Genomic DNA, 23031 nt, shown 5'->3' with positions numbered 1-23031 from the left:
CAGTAACTGAGGGAAATTTTTATTTCAAAATTTTGCTTGGTAGCAACATATGTGATGGAGGAACAAGGTAAGGTGGATAGAACTGTAGAAAACCAATGAACCAACAAGTACAGACTGGGCCCCACTTGCTGCTATGAGAGGCACAGAAGTTATGGCTGCCTGTGTAGCACATATTGTGTAGGACATAGTACATATTGTGTAGCTCTTCCCATCTGTCTTAAATGGTAAGGAATAGGTTTCCACAAGAAGATGGAATATCCCATAATTGTATCACATGAGGTGTTCACATATCTTAATTTTAATCAATTTCCATGGGGTCAAAAAGAATTAACTTGACATGGTACATCACACATATTTGACATTATGCATGGTTGTCCTTGTGTTTTTTTTTAAATAACTAAAAGGTTATCTAAAGACAACTTGTTCAAAATGAGGGAGCTTTTTTTTTTACTTAACCCCAATCCAGTCTTGCTTCAAATGAAATTTTAGCTCATATTCTATATACTTACCATTCTTTCCTAAAGTCAATCATACAACTGACCATTCATTTAATTTTCTAATACCCACTGAGTAGATATTTCATAAATATGTAGCTATAAGGAATAATAATATAGGGTTCCAGGAAGCTTAAGTGACAGCTTCAAGTCACATAGCTTGTAGAACCTGGGCCTCCAGCTAATTTGCTATTAATCAGGCTCTCATAGCGCTCAGAGCATCAGTGTATGGAAATTAATGCTCACAATTTAAAAACCATCTGGAATCAAACTCCCTGGCTGTATTCTTACAAGAATGAATGTTAATTTCCTTCCAGTGGTTATAAGGTACCACATGGCAGAGAATGACCCTGTAAGCTCAGCCTGCTACTATGTCAATACTTCTTTCATTTCTTTTTACTAACCCCAACAACTTCCTAACTATGCTAAATTTTAAATAATGTTTCCAGGTCTCTTACAGAGAGACATCCTGTAACAGACTCCACTCCTTGCTCATACTTGTCTACTAGTGAGTTTTTCATTTCTCTGTGGGAGTAGATGATAAATAAGGATGTGAAAAAAATGTGTCTTTATGAAAGATGAGAGAAAATACTTTGTGAAAGTAGCATGATCTAATAGCAGAATGAAGACACTTAGAAAAAAATTTTGAGCTCCATTCTCTAATTATGTGAAAAAATATGTCTATCTTCTACTGTTAGCAGGCCAGTATGTTCATGATCTCCAGAATTCTCAAGAAAAAAATGAAGTTAAATTCATTTGGAAGAAAGGCTTCAAAAAAAAATAGCTATTCAAGTGCCGTATGTTTGAGGAGTACTCAGAATAAAAAAAATGTTTTTTAAAATAAATGTGCTCTTGTGATATTAAAGCTGCTATGCTAAAAATTATTTAAGAAAACCATAAAACATCAAAGTGCATATGGTACAGTTTTTACATGTTTCATAGGAGCAAAGTAAAGCCAAGACTTGTACATTTATACTCTATAAATCTGCCTTAAAATCTCTTGACTCTTCTGCTCCATCCTATATAATGTTAAACTCTACATTAAAATTTTCAATTTAGTTATTGAACTTTTCAGCTTGAATGATCCCATATGGTAAATGCTTACCATTTTCATTGTACTGAAAAGATTCCTTAATTAAGACTAGGCTTTCCTTTAACTCCCTAAAGATCCTTGCCTTCAGTGCCTTTAGTTCTTTGAACATATACAGCACAACCACTTATATTTGTGTAAGTAAAATCTACATAAATTGGGGTATTTCACATCTTACTTATTTTTTTATTATACCCCATTTTATTATTCTTAAATTTAATTTGATATTGACCACTGTCATTCATGTAAAGTGTAACCAGTGTGAGTTCTATGGTATTCCCTTGGAGACTGCTTTTTACTAGACAAATCAGAAAGTAGTTGATGATATTCAGTGGTTCAGTGAGTTGGGTTTCACTTTAATACTCTGTCACTGCTAAGTCATGAAAATTAACAAGTGTTTCCCTAGCCCTATTTAGTCTCCAAATTATTTTCCTTTCAGGATTAGTAAGTAGTTGGTGTTTGGTGGGGATGGAGTAGAAGCAGAGTAGATCTTAGATCCTTTACTTTTCTGTGGCCCACTATTAATAGCACATTTTCTTTTGTCTGACTGAAATCCAACAGTGGTTATGAGGTGTTAAGAACTATTTTCTAACAGAGGCAGTAGCCCAGTGCATCTTACTAATTCTAAACCTCTAGATGGTTCTGTTCCACACTTATCCAGCTTATCAGGCAAGTATGGCTGGCTGCACAGCGTGAGAACAGTGCAACTGATGAACACAGACTCAAGAGAGACTGACACAGTGCTTACAGAAGAACAGGACATTGCTCTGTAGAGGAAGAAAAAGATCTCAGCTGGTTTGCTATCATGAACTTGATCCTTGCTTCCTATTAGCAAAGAAAATCAGATCCTCTGCTAAAATTCACTTACTTTGCTATAATTGAAAACTTTTCAACAGCTCAAAGGCTGGGTGTTTATGACACTCATGATTTTCTCTTTTCACAAAAATGTAGTTTCCATCTTTTGTCTGATCACAGTTGAGTTGTATATTTTTCTGAAGTTTAATCAATGTGTATAGTATATGTATATTTGTATAAGTTATTCTTAATTATTTTTAGTTTTTCCATGTTACTAGAAATTGAATTTTTTAATATTTTGTAAAATATTTAAGGTGTGCTGGCTTAGCCACTTCCTTTCATTTTGTAATCTCACCTCCTTCCCACTACGGCGTGTGTATGTGTGAATGTGTGTGTGTGTGTGTGTGTGTGTGTGTGTACAGATACCCACAAACTTTTCCCTTCCCATATGTTACTTGTTTGATATAATTAGTAACACACACACACACACACACATACACACAACACACACACACACACATAACACACACACACACACACACACCAAGGAGAAAATGCTTTGTAAACACAGGGAAGCATTTTACACATATATAAAAAATTGATATATAGTCATCAAACTTTACATCTGCATAATTAGCATATTCAACAGAATGCACATTGCAGTATGAACTCAATTTTATTAAAACTAAACCCTAGAGACTGCTCCAGGAATAATGGGGCCTCCGAGGGTGTGGTATGAGAATGTAAATAAACCTGAGATATCCGTAATAATTAAAACACAAGTCACAACTGGAAGAATTGACAGTAATTTAGTACTTTAAGCACAGATTCATCTTTTCCATTCTGTTTCTCAAGTAGATTTCAAGAATATATGTAGACAAAGGTAGTAAGATTTTCACAGTTTGAAAAATGCTTCCCAGGCACTAGATGATAGATCTAAAAAAGCAACTTTAAAACAATGCTGTTTGCAAAGTGATGAATCATTAGAGACCTTTTTGCTCATAGCTACAAAGCACTCTAGGCTTTATTTCAAATGAATGATGCATGGCTAGTAATTAGTATGTGACTGTAATGATGCTTTGTTTTGTTTTGTTTTCCTAAATGAAACAAATTAAACAGATTGTGCCATAAAATTTCAATACTACAATACTACATCGATGGTCTAACTAGAAAGCATCATGGTTCCATATCAAAAGTGATAAAACAGAAAATATAACCATTAAAAAGCAAACCCTACCTAGCCAGGTAGGCTCACAACTATAATCCTAGTTATTTAGAAGGCTAAGATCTAAGGGTCACTGTTCAAAGCCAGCCCTAGCAGGAAAGTCCATGAGATTCTTGTCTTCAATAAATTACAAAAAGAAAATGACAAAAGAAAAGAAAGAAAGAGAGAGATAGGGAGAGAGAGAGAAAGAGAGAGAGAGAGAGAGAAAACTGGAGCTATGGCCCAAGTGGCAGAAAACTAGCCTTAAATAAAAGCAGCTTGGGCACAGCAAGCCTTGAGTTCAGGCCCCAGCACTGGCAAATAAATAACTAAAAATTAAAGTTTAAAAACCAAACCACACAATTCTATTATAGACTCAAATGCCCCACTTTCTAGCTACCTGCATGAAAAATTTTAAATCACAAAGCTTAACAAACAAGTAGAAATTAATATGATATGAATAAACACTAAAAATAAAATTTTATGCATACAAGTATTTTTTTTATTTTTATAGTAAGAACTCACTAGCTGCTCTTTGGAAATGTATAGCATTTTCAAAATGTGCAGCACAGGACCTGAAAATAATCAACAAATGGCCAGTACAAAAATAGACATGGTTATGATGAAAAGCACAGTGCTGTTTTTTTTTGAGGTTCCTTCTTTTCTCAACAATACTGTCCTAAGATTTAAGTTCCCAGTATAATCTACTTTAAGTTTGGTTTTCTACTGGCATCTCATTACCACCGATTAAACAAATATACTAGAAGCACAACAACCCCTTCCTGTTTTTTAAAAATTTCTCTAAACAAAGGTTTTGAGAAATCATTAAAATGCTTATAAATGTGATACTCCCCTTCAAGAGTCACTTTGGCTAACGCCTGTGAACTTGCAAGCAGTTAATTACATGTTCAAGATTGATCAGTGGATGAGGTAAAGGTATAATTCCTGAGGTGTAATTCCAACCAGAGGACCCATTTATCTGTGTGTTCAAAAGCTAGTACTGTTGGTAAATATTCAAGATGGTGCCATTTTGAGAAGACAGAGTCAGGGCTACTATTAGTAATTCAGGAGAAGTACCCTGTGCTAGCTTATTAGCTTATTGAAGTAAAAAGGGCCTTTTCTTACAATATTTGTTAACCAGCTCATCCTTTCAAATAGCTACCCAACATAGTTTAAATGACCAATCTTTTGCCTGTGACTTTGTCTATGCCAATTTACAAAATATTCTCTTTTGCCACAATATTAGAGTCAAAGGAGCTTCTGAATTATTCCAAATACAAACCTATTGACAATGACACTTGGCCGTGCTTCTTAATCTTGAATGGTTTATACTATTTCTACATTGGGACAAATAACATTCACTTAAGGACCTCAAAAAACAAATCATCGGTTGTTCAGAAATTTGGCTAGTGTTTGGGTTCTTGACTTAGCTTCCATGATGACTTTTAGGGAGGACTCAAAGCTCTGTGCTACATTTCCATGAAACTTCATTGTCTGTCAGCAATGAAGTATGCCCACTGCTTTGTGATGAAGTGAGGTATAGGATCTGGGGCTCACAATTTAAGTACAGTGGGGCAAGTAGGAAGATGCTAAGACATGAGGAAGCGAAAGGGAAAACAGCTGAGGCTAAGACAGAATGTGGCAATCTGGCTACTGACATAGACATAAGGAAGAATGAAACTGAAAAAACACATAGATAAACCTGAATTTTAAGGAGATTAAATTGGTGGGAAATGTAGTCTCTAACTTGACATACACAGCCAACAGTAAAACCCATGGATAATTCCAAAGGGGGATATAAGAATTCAGAGTAAGAAGAAAGTAGTCAAAACCACAGTGGCCATACGTTCTTCCTAGGAAGAAGGAGTGAGGCTCTGAAAGCACATAACAGTATAAGAAATGACATCACCTAGACAACTGAGTAACGAAAGAAAACAATGCCCAGAAGCTCAACTAGTTTTCTTTTAGTTAAGATTCAAAATACAGAATGTTTCTTTCTTTTAATTTTGGATCAGAACTTAGATAAAAACTTGAAGATAGTTGCAGAGAAATTCATAATACAAAGCTGTTAGAAACATAAATTCATTTTACTATAGAGCCATTAAATTGACCTGAATGATTTGTGAATTAATGGTAGACACTGGATCCAAAGGGAGTTACTTACATAGGGAACATTTATGAAATAGTATAAAAACTCTACTGCCCACAGCATAAAACTTCAGTAATACTATATAGCATAGTACAAAAAGGAGGAGACATGTATCATAACATCAATGAACATAAAAATGAAAGGAGACCAGGCTAATCAGTTTCAGTAGAAAGTCACAAAGCATGAGACCCTAAAGACTCTTAAGTCTTGACTAAGTTAATGTATAAATGTAAGTCAATGTCATTTATAGATGATACAGTTCAAGCACATACAAATGTCCTACAGATAAGAATTTGGGCAAATTTTTAGATTTTCCTAACAGAGAGAAGGTTGGGCAAATACAACAAGTCAAGTAAGTTGAAAGTGGTGATGCTGGTAGTATAGAACCTAACGTTACCATTTTACAAAAGAGGAAAATGTTGTTAAGACATTCCATATCCCCTCAGCTAAGTAGAGATAATATCTGGACTTGGATACAAAGTTGGCATCCCTGGAAAAGAAAGAAAAATGGCAACAATAATGGATAATAGCTGAGCTGCAGGATAGGAAACTTGACCCAATGTTAGAGGAAAGAAAATAAACACATCCATCCTTTCAAAAGACTAAAGTCTGGTATGGAAGATAAGGATGTTTAATGAAACACACAATTCAATTCAAAATAAAAACATAAGCAAAGCAAAGAACAAGGGTGAAGGAGAAGGAGAACTCAGATAAGTACTAGAATTAACTCAATAAATATAGGGCCAAAGCAGCAGAAGCTCTGTTCCAGAAGCAACAGGTAAATCAAAATAAAAGTATGCAGTTCATTCTGCATACTCTGACATTCTCAAGTGCTCAGTTCCAGAGGGTAAATTTTATTGTGAACCTGAAGATAGAAAATGAGGAAAAGCCTTAAGGGAAGTCAGTGGTAAGAGGTCAAGAGCTATTCAACATCTCTGGCCATAAAATAAATACAAATCAAAACAACATTGAGATTCAACCACACCACAGTTAGAATGGCTATTATCAAGAAAACAAACCATAACAGAAGCTGGCTAGGATGAGGCCACAAGGGAATACTTCTACACTGTTGGTAGGAATGTAAACTTATTCAGTATGGATGTTCCTCAAAAAACTAAACATAGAGCTACCCTATGACCCACCAATCCCACTCCTGGGCATTTATCCAACTGACAATAAACAAAGCCATACTAAAGCTACCAGCACAAACAAATTCATTGCAAAATTGTTTACCATAGACAAGATATGGAATCAACCCAGATGCCCCTCAGTGGACAAATGGATAAAGAAAATGTAGCGTACATACACAATGAAATTCTATTCTTCTATCAGAAAGAATAACATTGCCCCATGAGTAAGGAAATGGAAAGACTCAGAAAAAATTATATTAAGCAAAGTAAGCCAGACCCAAAGAAATGTAGGTTGCATGGGTTCCCTCATTTGTAATAAACAGACTGTGCCTATGGATAGTAAAAGACAAAAAACTGTACTTGGACACGATAATTTAAACATCACCTTTACAATAAAAAAAAAAAGAATAGTAATCAAACAAGGCAGTTCACCTTATCAGGCTCCTTAAGGGAGAGACAGAAGATACCATACCTGACTTTCTAAAGAAAGACCACTGTTGGTAATTTTGTTTCTACCAAGAAAAGCTACAAGACTGATCCTGAGCAAAAATATCATATATGTCAAAACCTACTTTCACAGTGGTTCAGCAGTGAGTCACAACAGATGAGATGAAAAGAACTCCAAATGCAAGTATTACGGCAACAGCAAATACTAGTAAGCACAATATATAAATTACATTTCTCTGCTGTTCTAAATCGTACCAGAACCATAATATATATTTTAAACAAAGAAAATGAAACTGAAGGGTCCTTAGAACTTGTCTCATCTCATAGAGAATACATGCAAAATTCAGAGTTCAAACCCATCTCTATCTAATCAGAATAGAAAAGCAATAAAGGATGGCTGGAAGTAGTTAGAACACCAAAACAAGGCTATTTTATGCCAGATTCAAAAGAAGAAAGATTTGTTAGGCAAGCCTCCCTAAGCATTAAACTAAATACTTTGAATCTTTCATTATTTAAAATAAATCATAAGGTATCAGAAAAATGTACTAATTCTTTCATTGCACATTTACTGGGTGCTAATTATATACCAGATATTATTAAAGATAATAGGATTTCATTCGTGAATCGGAGAGAATGATTCCTGGCTTCATGGTGAGCCCATTGGTAGACTGATAGGCAAGTGGACAGAACTTCTAAACACACTTATTAATAAGAAGACAAGAAATACTAAGGAGAAAAAAATGGCAGAGACAAGGGGAAAAAAGTGCAATGAGCTACAGAAGAGAACACCACCAATAGTGCATTCAAAGAAGATCTCAATAAACTAAAGAACATGAGAGATGAAGGCCCAAAGAGAAGAAACAACAAGAATGTGATGTGTATGTTTGACAATCACACCCTAAGAATGCATCTGGCACGTCTCAGAAACAGTACAGGGGATGATATTAAAGATGACTTGGGCACAGTAATAGAAGGCAAAGGCGGAAACACAGGTAGGTACAGATTATGTACAGCATTACAGCCTACTCTGCAGTAGGAAGCCATTTTAGGGCTATATATAGGTACAAATGGAACATTAGATGAGCCTAATTGCAAGATGCAATGTAAAGAAGAGACTGTGTTAAGGCTGGAAGCAGTGATAAGGGTTATAATCTCAGCTACATAGTAGTGATCAGGTAGATTATACTTCCAAGGACCATTGGTGGAAAAAATGAGACCATATCTGAAAAAATAACATAAAGCAAAAAGAACTAGGTGTATGTCTCAAGTAGTAAGAGTGCCCACCAAGTACAAAGCCCTGACTTAAAATGCCTGTAATACCTAATTTAAAAATAGGTCATTGAGAAAAATTGAGACAGATGTTTCTAAAAAATGGCAAATACTTCTACCCATTGTTCATGCATATGATATAAAACAAGAACAAATTTTATACATTTTTTGCAACTAAAAAGGGGAGATATTAATAGGTCAGAGTTAAAATTTCAAACTATTGGAGAAACTTACTCCTGTTAGCAACTCAAAGAAATAGCATACTATTTAGATCATGCTGTGTTTTTAGTAGTTCTAATAAATTAAAGAATTGTAGAGTTATTTCATACAACTGACATTCTACTAATTTCAAGGGAACAGGGGTAACAAAAGCTCACAGAGAATTCATTCAGTGCTCAATGCCACAAATCCTCCCACTCTGAAAAGAACCAAATTGGCAGTATGTGAGTGATCCTTTTCCACTTAATAGCAAGATTTGATATTATTATTTTGATGTAGACTTCAAGTAAATGAACTCAATCCTTTGACTAAATAAGAGTTTCAATCAAAGAGCATACCTGTACATTTTGGCACTTTAGTTCATGATGCAAATGCTATATATTTAGCTATTGTGATGGATTAAAAACTGTCCCACTTTTTTTCACTGCAGAATGAGGACTAAGAGGCAAAAGTATTTTTTCTTTCTTTCCAGACACACAGTCTCATAACCACTAGATTCTTTCCCAAAATCCCTCATGAGCTACATACTCTAAGGAAGCCAAATAGCCCTCTCATCCCAACTCATACTTCGATTTTGAAACTAACTGCAATAGTGTCATATTATCAAATCAGCTTGCACAATTCCCTAGATCAGGGATTGCACTTTTCCTCAGAGAGGTGGTAAGCAGCAGCAAACAAAACTTTGCTGCTGATGAGCCCTTCTCCAGGGAAAAGCCCCAGAAAAACAGGAAGGTATGCATATTTTGCCTTGCCCTTCACTGCCTCATGTTGCTACTTTTCAAATTTACTTCCTTAGAGATCTCACACAGTCCCTTAGCAATTTAAGGGCCACCTGTATGCTACTAGCTCCAAAATTTTCACCTCTTGCTCTGAATTCCCAGGTTATACCCCAAGTGAATACAATGTATGTCCACCTGGATGTCTATAGACACCTCTATGTGATTGTTTTCTCCCAGAATCTGTTCTTTAGGCAAGCTTTTCTTTTGCCTCTTATAGATGGGAACTCTTCTACTTGCATACATGAACTACCACCTGGAGGGCTATCCTAGATTCCTTTTACATCCTAATTTGGTCTTAAAAAACCCTCTCCCCAAGAATTGGACTTCTCACCAGTGACAATGCCATAGAGCCTTCTCAAGGAATCACAGATTCACACCTTATAATGAGATCACTGAAATAGCATGTTAACTGATCATTGGCTTCAATTATCTTCCCCACCTCACAATCTGTTTCCTTACCCTGCTGCCAGAACAATAATCCTAAAGCATCAATCTGATCATTTGAATCCTTTGTGTTAAAAACTCACCAACAGTTTTTCTTAGAAGAAAATCCAGCAGCTTGACACTATGGCCTGTCTAATGGCATCACCTACCACCTACTGGTCGTTTCTAATGCTTATACATGATTGTTCAAAATAAACATGTATCTTTCTGAAGCCATTCAGGCTTCTGTTGAAAAATTACCTCCTCATGAAGGCCTTCAGAGTCACCCTAGTCAAAGCTAGTTACACATACACTATACTGCTTTCATTCATCTATTTCTTTAGAGCATATACTACTTTCTGATACATTACATTTTGATTTATGTACATTTTGTTACTATGCCAAACTAAAAGATAAGAATTAAGAGATGGGCTCATTGAAAAAAAATCGTAGCCTAAAGACATTTCTAGCATACAGATGATCGATAAATACATATCAAATAAATAAAAGATGAACTGATGATGTACAATCAAGGAGGCAAGGTATTAACATACACAATATTAGATAGATAATAGTGTAAATAGTACAAGTGCCAAATAACCTCAAGGTTATTTCCTCCAGGAAACAGAGGTCCTTGTTATAACTAGAGAAAACATGTTGGTATTAGAAGCTACTTCTTCAGAATCATCAAAGGAGAGCTCAACTTAATATGAGGAAAGTTTATAATGAATCCAATCTACCAGTGGTGAAAGTAGTGAAAACTTAGAACCATTAAAACCTTCTAATACTCTGTGAATGATATCTTATACATTACTTATATATGATACATATTATATATATTTTTTTTTCTGTGGTATACCTTGTATATGTTATTTTGAGCTATTAAATATACAAAGACAAAAGAAATGTAACCTTTTATGACTCTTGTTAACATGAGACTCTACAGTGTCACATGTTCAAAGAATTAGGAAAACATCTGATCTTCAGAGAAAAAAATAAGAATAAGGTAAAAAATATCTTTCAGCTGACAGCTGATTTTAACTACTTAAATCCAAAACATATCAGTTGAATTAAAAGTTCATTTAGCACTGTCTTAACTTGGGTGGTTGAGTAAGATGGAAGGTAGAAACCAGATCAAAAGAAAAATTATAGAATGATTAAATATCTGACTAATTTAAGCTAAAAATCAATTAATAATTCAAAGCACACTAAACTAATAAGCCTTAAACTAGGTGAGGGAAAACCCACCTACACTACTGGGCTTACATTAAGTTCTGGATCCTTTGAGAAGCATTTCAAGAATGCTGCCAACTAGGAGTTTAGAGATTGGGAGGATAATGGTTCAGTTAAGTCCAGTAAAAAAGTTCAGGAAACTCTATTCCAATCAATAGCAAGATACGGCAACCCTATGCTTCTCACCTTAGCTTTCTGAGAAGCTGCAAATTGGAGAATCAGAGTTCCAGGCCGAGTCAGGAAGAAAAGTTTACAAGAACGCTATATTTCTATCTAAAAAGTCAATCTTTGGTAGCATGTGCCTCTAATCACAGCTGTAGTCAAAAAGAATAAACAGGAGTATTATAGTCCTAACTAATCTAAACAAATGTGAAAATCTATCTAAAAACTAGACACAGCAAAAGGGGCTCTTGACTAGCAAACATGAAAATCTGAGTAAATAATCCTAGCTGTGCCTACCATACCCAGAAAAGAATAAAGAATAGAACACTGGATGCTAAAAGCTGTAACTGAAATGCAAGTCTAAGAGGATGGTAGACTTAATGGCAGACTGGACTTTGTATTCATAGCAAAACTCTGTCTCATCACATTTCAAAGTCTTGAACTATTTCCTAAAAAACAAAAAATAAAATAAACAAATAATAAATTAAAATAAAGACAAATTTTATAAGTTTACAACAGCAATGTGATTTGTGCAAATTAATCATGTCAATGTACTGAACATAGAGAATAATGTAATGAAGGCAGGTCCATTACTGCCCCTAGGGTGAGCAGAACAAAAGTCCACCATAGATATTCATATCTGAATCCTCAATGCTTTTGAGTATGTTACCTTGTCAAGACCTGATAGAAGTGACACTCTTAAAAAAGGGAAGTGGCTACTTTAAATTAGCTAGGAAAGTCCAAAATAATCTTTTTAGAAGGAAGCAGGGGACCAGAGGAGGAGCTGTAAAGACAACAGTAGATGCATAAGTGATGTTGGCAATGAGACAGGAAGGTAGCAGCATCTAGAAGCTGGCAAAGCCCAGGAAACAACTCCTCATTCTCTTAGAGCCCTCAATGGGAATGTAACTGTGCTAATCCACTCTAGACTTTTCATCTCTATCCAGAGTAAAAACATAAGAAGCATAAGCTGTTTGAAGTCACTAAGTCACTAAGAAACAAACTCTTGTTTCATAAAGAAAGAAAGAGATGTGGGAAAATGATCATATAGCGAGTGAGTGGCAAATCCAAGACTAAAACCTGGGCCATGTTCATACCTATTATATTACCACTAAATACATACACACAGGTGCTTGCAGGATTATTTTTCAACAGAACATTAAGTGGAGAGCACGTAATCATCCTAAATTAAGAGCATAATTATCAAAGAAAAGGCCACAGTATGAGTTAGGAAAAGGTATTCAAAAATTTAAAAACAGTACTATATGAAAAAAAGCCACAGACACCAGTAAACATAAGCAAGTAGAACTGTTGGGAATGACAATATGTGTGAAATAAAGTTGGGTGGTGAAAAGCAAGGGACAGTCCATTTTATTCAATATATTTTTTGGATATTTTCCACGAGTATTATGGTATATTTTTAAAGAGGGAATTTTTAATGCAAAGAGATGTACATGAACTTCCTGAAACATTTCTTTTCACTTAAAAAATAAAAATAATAAAAAAGAGGCTCGAAGGCACAAAGTTTAAAAGCTCTGCCCTACAGTGACACCAAATGGTAACACATCAAAGTACACTACAGGAATAGGACGTTTGCTCCATTCAATCATCCTATAAACATATGATTCCCTTTTAAGAACAGGCAGATTAGCAGAATTAAATGATATGAAGACAAATACTTTAAAAACCTACAATTTTTAATCAGAGAACAGTCTAGTATATCAAGCTTCAAATGCAAATTTTTAGGCCTCCTTCCAATCTTCAGCTAATCTTTTGATCCCATTGAATATTTACATAAATCATTTCTCATGCAGTTAAAAACATTTTCCTGTAAACACAGTCACTTTACCTACTGGCTTATTGATCAAAGACCCAGGCAAATATTAAGATGCAGTTATTCAAATAACCTGGAGCCAGGTGTTACTCCATGGAAACCAGTTGGTAAGCAGGAAATATTTTGCTGGGAATGGATGAGAGATATGGGGAATGAAACAGGAAAGAAGAAATCTGAGAGAAGATATATCTGACTTATTAGTGACTGTTTTGTAGGAAATACATTTACATTTTTTCAGTTGGAAGCCACTACAGGTGAGCAGAACAGAAAGACAACATCACAAATATAAACTAATTTTGTAATAAGATTTTTTTTAAACTTGACTGTCTAGCTAAGAAGAATATTTCAAATTAAGGGTATCAGTCAATATTTGGTGTTCTCTACCAGAATCTAAACAAACAAATACAACACATAAATTTGTTTTACTCATTATAACTCTATACAAAACCTTACAAATATGAGTCAGCAACCAGACGATTCTAAAATGTTATTTGGCGATAACCTTTAGTGTCTTAGCATTAAATGATAGCTAGTTCAGAATTTTTTCATATGTTATTTTCCATGTATCAAAATCTCCTAGAAAACAGATAACATGTAAATAGCTGGGTACCAGTGGTTTATGCCTGTAATCCTAGCTATTCAGGAGGCTGAGATCTGAGGATCACAGTTTGAAGCCAGCCAGGGGAAGAAAAGATTATTTACAATTAACCACTCAAAAACCAGAAGTAGCACTGTGGCTCAAGTGGTAGAGTGCTAACCTTGAGCACAAAAAGGCTCAGGAACAGTGTCCAGGCCTTGAGTTCAAGCCCCTAAACTGATCAAAAGCAAATGTAAATAATGTAAATATAAGATCAGCTACAAAAGTAAGTAGAAAATATTAATCAGCTATAAAGCTCTGAATCAATCTTATTGGATATTAATTCCATATTTCAAATGTTAATGACATAAAAATGACAAATGTTTTGGGTAGTGAATATGCTTACTACTTGAATTTGTACATACATATCAAAACAGCACATAGGACAGCAGTACTATGTACAATTATGTGTCAATCAAAAATAAAATTAATACTAACCAGAGTCAGAGATTTTGGTTTGAGACCACCCCAGGCATACAAGTTTGTGTGACTCTATCTTACTCAATAGGAACAGGCCTGTTACACCAGTTGTAAGGAAAGTAGAATGGCTAAGCACAGTGCATACCTGACATATCTACAGACACAGGGGGCTGGGAAGGTGGCTCAGTGGTAGAGTGCTTGCCTTGCATGCATGAGGCCCTGGGTTCGATTCCTCAGCACCACATAAACAAAAAGAAAAAAGCTGGAAGTGGCACTGTGGCTCAAGTGGTAGAGTGCTAGCCTTGAGCTGAAGAGCTGAGGGACAGCGCCCAGGCCCAGAGTTCAGGCCCCACGACCGGACCCCCCCCCAAAAAAAAAAATACAGACACAGGGAAACATAAGTAGGCAGATCACACTTCAGGCCAACTTGGGCATAAAGCAAGATTTTATCTCAAAAGTAACTCAGCCACAAAAGGGCTGAAGGTTTGACTAAAGTAAAAATGAAAGAGTACTTCACAAGTATAAAACCCTGAGTTGAATTTAATCCAAAATTGTTTTATTTCTTCAAATTAAAGCATAAAATTAACCTTAAAATTTTAGAATTAAGAATGTAACTCAATGATCTAGCTTAACATGTGTGCCACGCTGGGATCAAGCTCAAGCAACATCAAAATGTTTTGTTTTGTTTTTTGGTTGGTCATGGGCTTGAACTCTGGGCCTGGGGGCTGCCCCTCAGCTCTTTAGCTCAAGGCTAGCACTCTACCATTTGAGCCACATTGCTATTTCCTGCCCAGGCTGGCTTTGAACCACAATCCTCAGATCTCAACCTCCTGAGTAGCTAAGACTACAGGTGTGAGCCACTGGTGCCTGGCTGATTTCATTTTTTTAATGTAAAAAGTTACTGCAATAAGTTCCATCACATCACAATATATCAAACACTATGGTGTATAGAACACATCGAAAGAGGTTCAAAATCAAAGGGCCCATATCTACTCATAAAAATGTTGAGGGCTAATTAGTTTGGGAAGGTATCTTAGAATTCAGATTAAGTAGAAATATCAGTTGGACAACTATACTATTAGTGTAAAAATATCCATATCTACTACACATACTTTAAAATTGAGTTAGAAAAACATAGTATCAGCATTAAAGCTTTTTTTTTTCCAATTCAAGTGAGAATTAAATGCAGATATGAAAATGGAAGAAATTTGGAGAAACCAAGTGGTTTAGTGATTGAAAGAAATCTTCAAGGACATATAATCTAGTAGAAATTTATATATAGATATATATATAAATATATGCATATATGTCTATATATTTCAAATAGCAATAGATATTATACTAATATTAGCAAAAAGATCAAGATGAGATTACAAGTGCTATTTCTGATAAATCCATATATCATACTTGAAGCACATGGAGCCCTGGAAAGTTGTAACCACAATAAAATAAAAACTTTCCTAACTCTTTATATTATTTTTCAAACATTCTAATGGGTCTTTAACTGATATTGGTTACTACTATTTTGGATGCATTATTCATGAGCACTTCCTTTCAATCAAAGACAAGATAATACAAAGTAATATCCATGTCTTGATATCTTGTTATCTTGTTTATTTTATTGTTTTACATATTCTTGTAACTAATCAAAATTTGTTATGAAATATGAGCAACTTCAGTGAATCAGTACATCATCCCAAGGTTAGGTGTATACTTAAGTAGAACACATTATTTATTTTTCTGAGAGATCTGTAATTGGTCTCAATCAAGTTAATTATTTACCTTAATCGTATAAGAGGAAAAAGTTAAACTCACTGTCAAGTAACAACTAGGTTTTTAAGCAACTTTCATAAACCTGAGAATGCAAGAAATCCCAATAAGTCTACAGAAGCTGAAGCTGAAATAGAGCTGAGGGCACAGGTAGCCACGATGAAAAATAAAGGCAAAATCAAGTGGTAACCCTATCATGGACTATAGCACTTATAACTTAGTCTTCTAATTTTATTTTGTTTGGTAACTGTGACTCCCTTTTGATTTGTTTCAGAAAGAAATCAGTTAGTACTTTATATCTAGACTATTTTTTTTTAATGTGGGTGTTTAAGGCATGATAAAAGTCTTATAGGAAGGTGAAGTTCAGGTCACCTAAAATTAAATGCCCATCATTCAGGCAAACAATTTTTAGGAGGTCATTACTAAAAACTAAAACATTATATTATGGTAATATTATAAAAGTACCTATGGCAATGAAGTCAACCTCTTAACATCATCAGACTATTAATAACTATGTTATTAATACAATGTTAATATGTTAGAAACAATGCTACTTAATAAGTAAAATGTAACCAAGTAAAAAAACTGAAATAGCAAAACTATCCTTTGGTTCCACACACTTTGCACAATATACTTTTGCTAAATTATAAGGGATTGTTTGGCACTTTTAAAAGGCCTATCTTTCTGGAGAGATGGGGGAGAACAGTATGATAGACGGAAAGGAGTTGAAAAGTTGGACAGTCAGACAAGGAATGATTTAAAGATAAAGTATATATAAAGATTTCCCTTTTTATTAACACTAGTTGCTAATTCTACATCTACTTGAACTTAAAACATGTTCAAAAACATTCATAATCAGTAAATGACGAACATTGTTCATACTAAGCATTGTTTTTTACATATTATATCATGTTTGTAGTTAGCTGTGGCCTACTGTGCAATATGTAAATGAAGGTCTGGTATGAAAAGGTATGTCCTGAAATAGAAATGGTCCATCTCTACATCCAAGTTCAAACTGTAACCTCAATCTTAAGATTCTGGGAACACAGCTTTTCAACTTTGAAGTCTTAAACTGCTCATAAATCCCAGCTTTTTAGTTATGAATTATATATATTTTTTAAAGAGGATATAACAAGTATTTTTTACAAACTACAACTACAAGATCTTTTAATCTCAATCATTTAAGAATGACAAGAACACAGGAATTGGTTTAAAACTTTTCCATGACAATACGCAACACATTAAGTGACTTGTTAAATAAACATGTTCGTATAACCTTGCAAGTGTTTCAAATTTAATGCAAATTGGAAAAAATTTAAATTCTATTTTACATATATTTTAACTAAGAATTCAAAAGAAATGGAAAAAAGTCACACTAGAACCTGTGGTAAAAAATATAATAAAATTCTCCTTTGTTCCCCTATTTTTACATTGATTTATCTTTCTATTGATACTCTACTTGACAGCAAGTAGAAAGATAAAGTGACAAAGCATTGTTAGGTAAAGCGAACAAGGAAAGATAGAGAGTTAGGGAGGTAGGAAAGAAGTTACCTGGAGAATTGGTGTAAAAAGTGTCATTGTGGGTTTTTTTAATGAGAAATTTTCATCATAAAAATTATAAGACTGAGAATCAGACAAGATCCCCATCTTTTTTTTGTGCTCTATTTTTGCACTTTGAACTTTATAGGTAAGGGAGGTTATCAGGGCCACAATACAATGTAAGAAGGAGATTAAGAACAAAGCACTATAACATGCAAATCATGGAATATAAAAGGGCACAATAAACTAGCCAATCTTAATTTTCAAAATCTTACCAAAGGCAATTTTATCCTGGCCAAGTAGGAGGGGCAATTTAATTGGAAGATGATTGGAGAAAGTAAACAATTTTATTTTAAACATCACTACTTCAAAGTATTATAAGACTAATTTAACCAATCTAAAAATAATCATCTAATGATTAAAAAAAAAAGAACAAGGGAAAAATCTTGTTAAAAGTCTTACTTTGAAGTAGAAATGCAGATAAAATGTACCGCTGACAAGTCTTTTCACCTATTTAGACTCCAAATCCATAAAACAGGAGGGTAGAACTAGATTATCAAAGTTCCGTGCAGATTTGTTTAATGCATTCATTTTTCACCCTCACTGCCAAGAAAGACTATATTTCTAATTTCACACTCAAAACCATGAGAAAAACTCAAGTGAGTGATTAAAATGAGAAATTGAAGCTACTCTTATAATATGTTGGAATGCTTAGCTCGAGAATAAATCACAAGTATATCTTATTCATCAACAGTACAGTTTCCATTTTTATGATATGAAATAATGAATATAAAGAATTACATAGACACTTTTCAAAAGCCCCTGGGGTTTCATTTAAGGCCAAAACTTTAATATAGTATATTAAATCAAGATAATTTCTCACAAATATTTTTAGGTTAACAAAAAGCATATTGAACATTAAGTTTCATTGACTTAACAGTGCTACGGAAAACTTTCCCATTTTCCTTCACTTGCTTCCACAGTACAGAACCTCCCCAGTAACTGAGAATTGACTGAAACTCAGTACTTACCACAACAGCAAACTGCTCAGGTTCACATAAGTTGTTAAAGTCATTCTGGAACTGAGACAATGAATTCAATTGTTCTTGTTCAGGAAGATGTTTTATTAAGTTCTAAAAATTAAAACCATGAGAAAGTCTCCTCATTAAATGTACCAATCAATTTTTGGAAAAATTGATAAACTATACAAAGGAAACAAGTGCAGAAGTTAGCCTATTGGTTTTTTCTAGATTACTTCTCTTTATAGGAAGCTTTAAGGAACATTCCATGCATCCTCAAAGCAAACAATTTTCCTCTCTTTTATGCCAAAGTTATTAATGTGAAAATCAAGTATTACAGAATGTTTATTTGATTAGCTGATAATTAAGAAGGAAGAATTTAACCTATGCCAACAGAACAGATTTCTCTCCAGAATAAATGTGATCCATTACATTTCAGCTTACGGAATTGAATGTCAGAAAATTTAGGCAAACTCAAACATATTTTCTCACTTTATTCAGGGGAATAAAAGAACTGATCTTATTGCTACCAAAAGGCAAGGGAAATAATAGAAAGTAAGTCAATGGAATTTTCATGACAATGCACAGAAGATTTAGCTGGTAGAGCTATTCGAATTAAAAAAAAAACAACTGAAGATACCTTTAGAACAAAAACAGTTAAGTTTCAAAAAATTATAGACACAAGGTGACACATCTTGCAAATAAAATGCATATAAAGATACTTAGGAATATAATTACTAATGGGTATAGAAATCATGTTGTTGTTGTTTTGTTTTGGAGTTTGGTTTCCTGTGGCATGTACAACCTTTCCAAACGCACACTAAACCAACAACACAATCACTTCAAAAAATACCAGTGTAATACATATGTTTTCCAGATAGAATTTACATGATTAAACAATGCCTGGGAAAAATCAGCATAGATTCTCTGTTTAAAAATTTAACCAACCATAAGTCATATAACTAGTTAGTGTGTTGATAGCAAAATTAAAGAGTAAAACAGAGTGGTTGGTATTTACAATTCCAAGTTAAAACATCAGTGATTTTACACAAAGCCAATGTCAAGTGCAGATTATAATTATGCTGACAGCATGCTATAACATATTTATTGGCAGAGAAATATCCCCAAAGGCATTATTAGCTTAAAATATTGTTAGAGGATATTATGGGTCAAAAATAGACTGGCCAAAAAAAAAAACCAAAACAAAACAGCAGCAACTTAAGATAACTTCTAGAAAACATAGCAACCATTAATTCCAGCAAAGAGAATAAAAACAGCAAAAGCATATGATTTTGCCGTACAAATAAATTTTTCTTAGTGGAACTGTCTAAAAGAGCTAGAGTATTTACATCTTCTCTTAACCATTCTTTAAAAAAAATTGTTTTAGTACTGAAATTAGGGATCTTGTGCTTGATCAGCTGCTGCTCTACTACTTGACTTTGTCACAATGACAGCTTGTTCTTTTGTTGGGTATTTTAGAAAAGGAGCCTTTCAGCCAGCTTTGCAGGTGATCTTCTAGATCTCAGCCATGTAAGTGACTACAATTACAGATGTGAGCCATCAATCCATAGTTGTCTTTCTTTAGCAGTCTTTTCCAAGGCCAATCAGATCTCTAAATATATTTTTGTTCACATATACTTAGATTTTTTTGTTCACATATAGAACTTTTCACATATTTCATGTATATAGTTTGGACCTTTTGTCAGAAATTTATCTTTATATCCCATTATTTTCATGTTTCAAAGTGAAACACAATGTGAATTGTCCTGATTTTGTGTATGCTCACGTGGTTTTCCCCTGTTCCACTCAGTGTTACTACTGCCAGAAGAACTTCCCATCACTACATTCATATATGATTCTGTCCTTGACTATAATTACAATTTATTCTCCCTCCAAGTACCCTCAGCATCACACATGCACACGGGAGCGCGCGCGCACGCGCACACACACACACACACACACACACACACACACACACACACACACACACTCCCCAGAGGACATTCTAGGGAAGCATTCTCTATGTCCTACCAATTTTGATAAAGCTGTGTATGGGAGGTATTATAATTACATATGTCAATGTCAACTTTCTTGCTAAAATACACATTCCAAGGTAAACTGATAGAGCCAAATACAATGTTTTTGCATATTAGTGGGTACAATAAAATATTAGTGAAAGAAATTAATAAAAGTCTGATGGATCAGAGTCATATTTATTAGCACTTACTTTAAAAGGATATTTTAAACACCACACCCTCCATGGTTTGCCTCATTTGTAATAATTAACAGAGTTAATTCTAACAGAGGATAGTTCTAGCAGAGGATCACAATTGTTCTGTACATATGAGCATATAAATTAATGCTAATCAAAATGAACTCCAAGATATGAAGGTTTTTAGTGTGTTTTTTTCACGTATTGGATGAAGTTATTCTTTTTTCATTTGTTCCCCCAAACCCTAACCTTTGGTTTTATCCCCTTGTCATTGTTTTTGATTGTGGTACCCTGTGTCTTATATATATGTTTATCTGATTTGGGGAGGGGAAGAATAACAATCAAGGCAATAATGATACTTTCTTATAAGACACTATGTTGGAAATGAACTTTACTACTTGGAGTGGAGAGGTGTTGGGGGAAGGGAAAGTGGGAGAAAATGAGGGAAGGGCAACAATGTTGGACAAGAAATGTGCTCATTATCTGACTTATGTAACTGTAATCCCTCTGCATATCACCCTTACAAAAAAATTTAAAAATAAAGAATGACTCTCATAGGAGGTCTGAAAATGACATATTACTGATCTATTTCATATGAATAAATAACTAGATATGCTAAAATTAAAATATTGCAATGAACACAGTCAGCCAAAAAGGCGATTTCTACACACTGTTCAAACTAGTATTTCATGTGAATATTAGAGGAAGAAAGTTTTACATTAAAATAGTGAAAATAGCATAAAATTTTTATTCTTACTGAACTAGGAAATCCTCACATATGAAAAAAAATTGAAAATCATAAACAATGCCTCATACTTAGAAAACATAGAGGGCAGAATGATAATACATGCCCCAGTAGCTATTCTCAAGAATCTACTAAAGGGATTAAAGCTACAGATGGGATCTCATTTGCTACAGGCTGATTAAATCAGGTGATTATCCTGGATTACCCAAGTGTCCAATGTAATCACCAAATATCTTTAATAGGTGGGGGGAATAGAGCAATTGTGTGAGATGTGACCAGAAAAAAAGAGGGGGTGGGGTCCTGATTTAAGACAAAAAGAAGAGAAGCTAGAAAAGACAATGATATGGATTCTTCCTCGCAAAGTATAGAAAGGAATCCAGGTTTGCCAACACTTATCTTTTGTTATTTATATAATGATGTTTGTGGTGAATTGTTATAAGAGGAATAGAGAAGTAATACATTATCCTAGCAACTAGTAAGGCAGAAATTTCAGGATCTTGGTTGAAAGCCAGCACTGGTCAAAAAAAAAAAAACCAGAGTTCACACAACTACAGCTCTACCAAGAGATCTGCATGGTAGAATGTGACTGTTATCCTACACTCCATGGAAAGCACAATGGCTATATGAGGTGGTGTAATGGCAATCTGTCATCTCAGAGACATGGAACGGAACAAATAAGATCATCGCTACCCAGGCGGACCTGGACATAAGGAAAGATCCTGTCTCAAAAATAAATCACACAAAAAGTCCACCTGGGTAGTGATACTCGGGGTTCAAATTCCAATACTGAAGGAGAAAGTAAGGAGAGTGGAAGAGGAGGGGGGGTGGGCAGAAGAGAGAGAGAGACAGACAGAAAGAGAGACAGAGACAGACAGAAAGGGGGCCAGACAGACAGACATAGAGACACAAGCTGAACCAAATGAACTATTTTTGTAAATCTATACAACAAGTCACGATTATCCAAAGTATTCATGTAATCAAGTAAAAGCTACTTTGTAAATATTTAACAAACTCATTATAATACAAACATGTTTTGAATAGAAAAATTTTCTTTAAGGGACTAGGCATCTGCTCCCAGCAAGAAGTCACATAAACAATCAACAATTTTAATCCAACTCCAGTTGGATTAAAAAAAAAAAGTTGCTGCAGGGAAAATAGTGCTTAAAGAGGAGTTACTGAATTAGATGGGTTAGAGGTTCATAGCAGAAACCACAAACAAGAATACATTACTACCTCAAGCACCAGATAAAAGAGAAGCCTGGAATCATTTGTATAGACACATTTTGTTAATTGGTTAAGTTACCTAAAATAATTTTAATCATTATTTACACAAATTATCTTTGGTTTTTCTTCATGTTGCTAATAAGAACTGTTTTGTAGGGGGGGGGGACCAAGATGGCGACGGGGCAGTAGGGAAACGCCACAGCTCTCTCCAACCAAAAAGAGAGTTCGAGTTCCAAC

At 34.5% G+C, this 23031-nt stretch overlaps 1 protein-coding gene across 1 annotated transcript in view; it reads right to left on the bottom strand.

The window, feature by feature from the left end:
* Diaph3 (diaphanous-related formin 3) overlaps window positions 1–23031 on the bottom strand; it is a 450644-nt gene that overhangs the window by 200204 nt on the left and 227409 nt on the right. Inside the window, exon 20 of the mRNA XM_013010947.1 lies at window positions 18626–18727. Within this exon, the coding sequence (XP_012866401.1) occupies window positions 18626–18727 (102 nt within the window). The remainder of the gene's footprint in view (window positions 1–18625; window positions 18728–23031) is intronic.

The sequence above is a fragment of the Dipodomys ordii genome, unplaced genomic scaffold (assembly GCF_000151885.1).
Source record: "Dipodomys ordii isolate 6190 unplaced genomic scaffold, Dord_2.0 Scaffold1, whole genome shotgun sequence".
Lineage (NCBI taxonomy): Eukaryota > Metazoa > Chordata > Mammalia > Rodentia > Heteromyidae > Dipodomys > Dipodomys ordii.
Note: the sequence above shows the minus strand (reverse complement) of the source record. Positions and strands in the feature narration are given on the sequence as shown.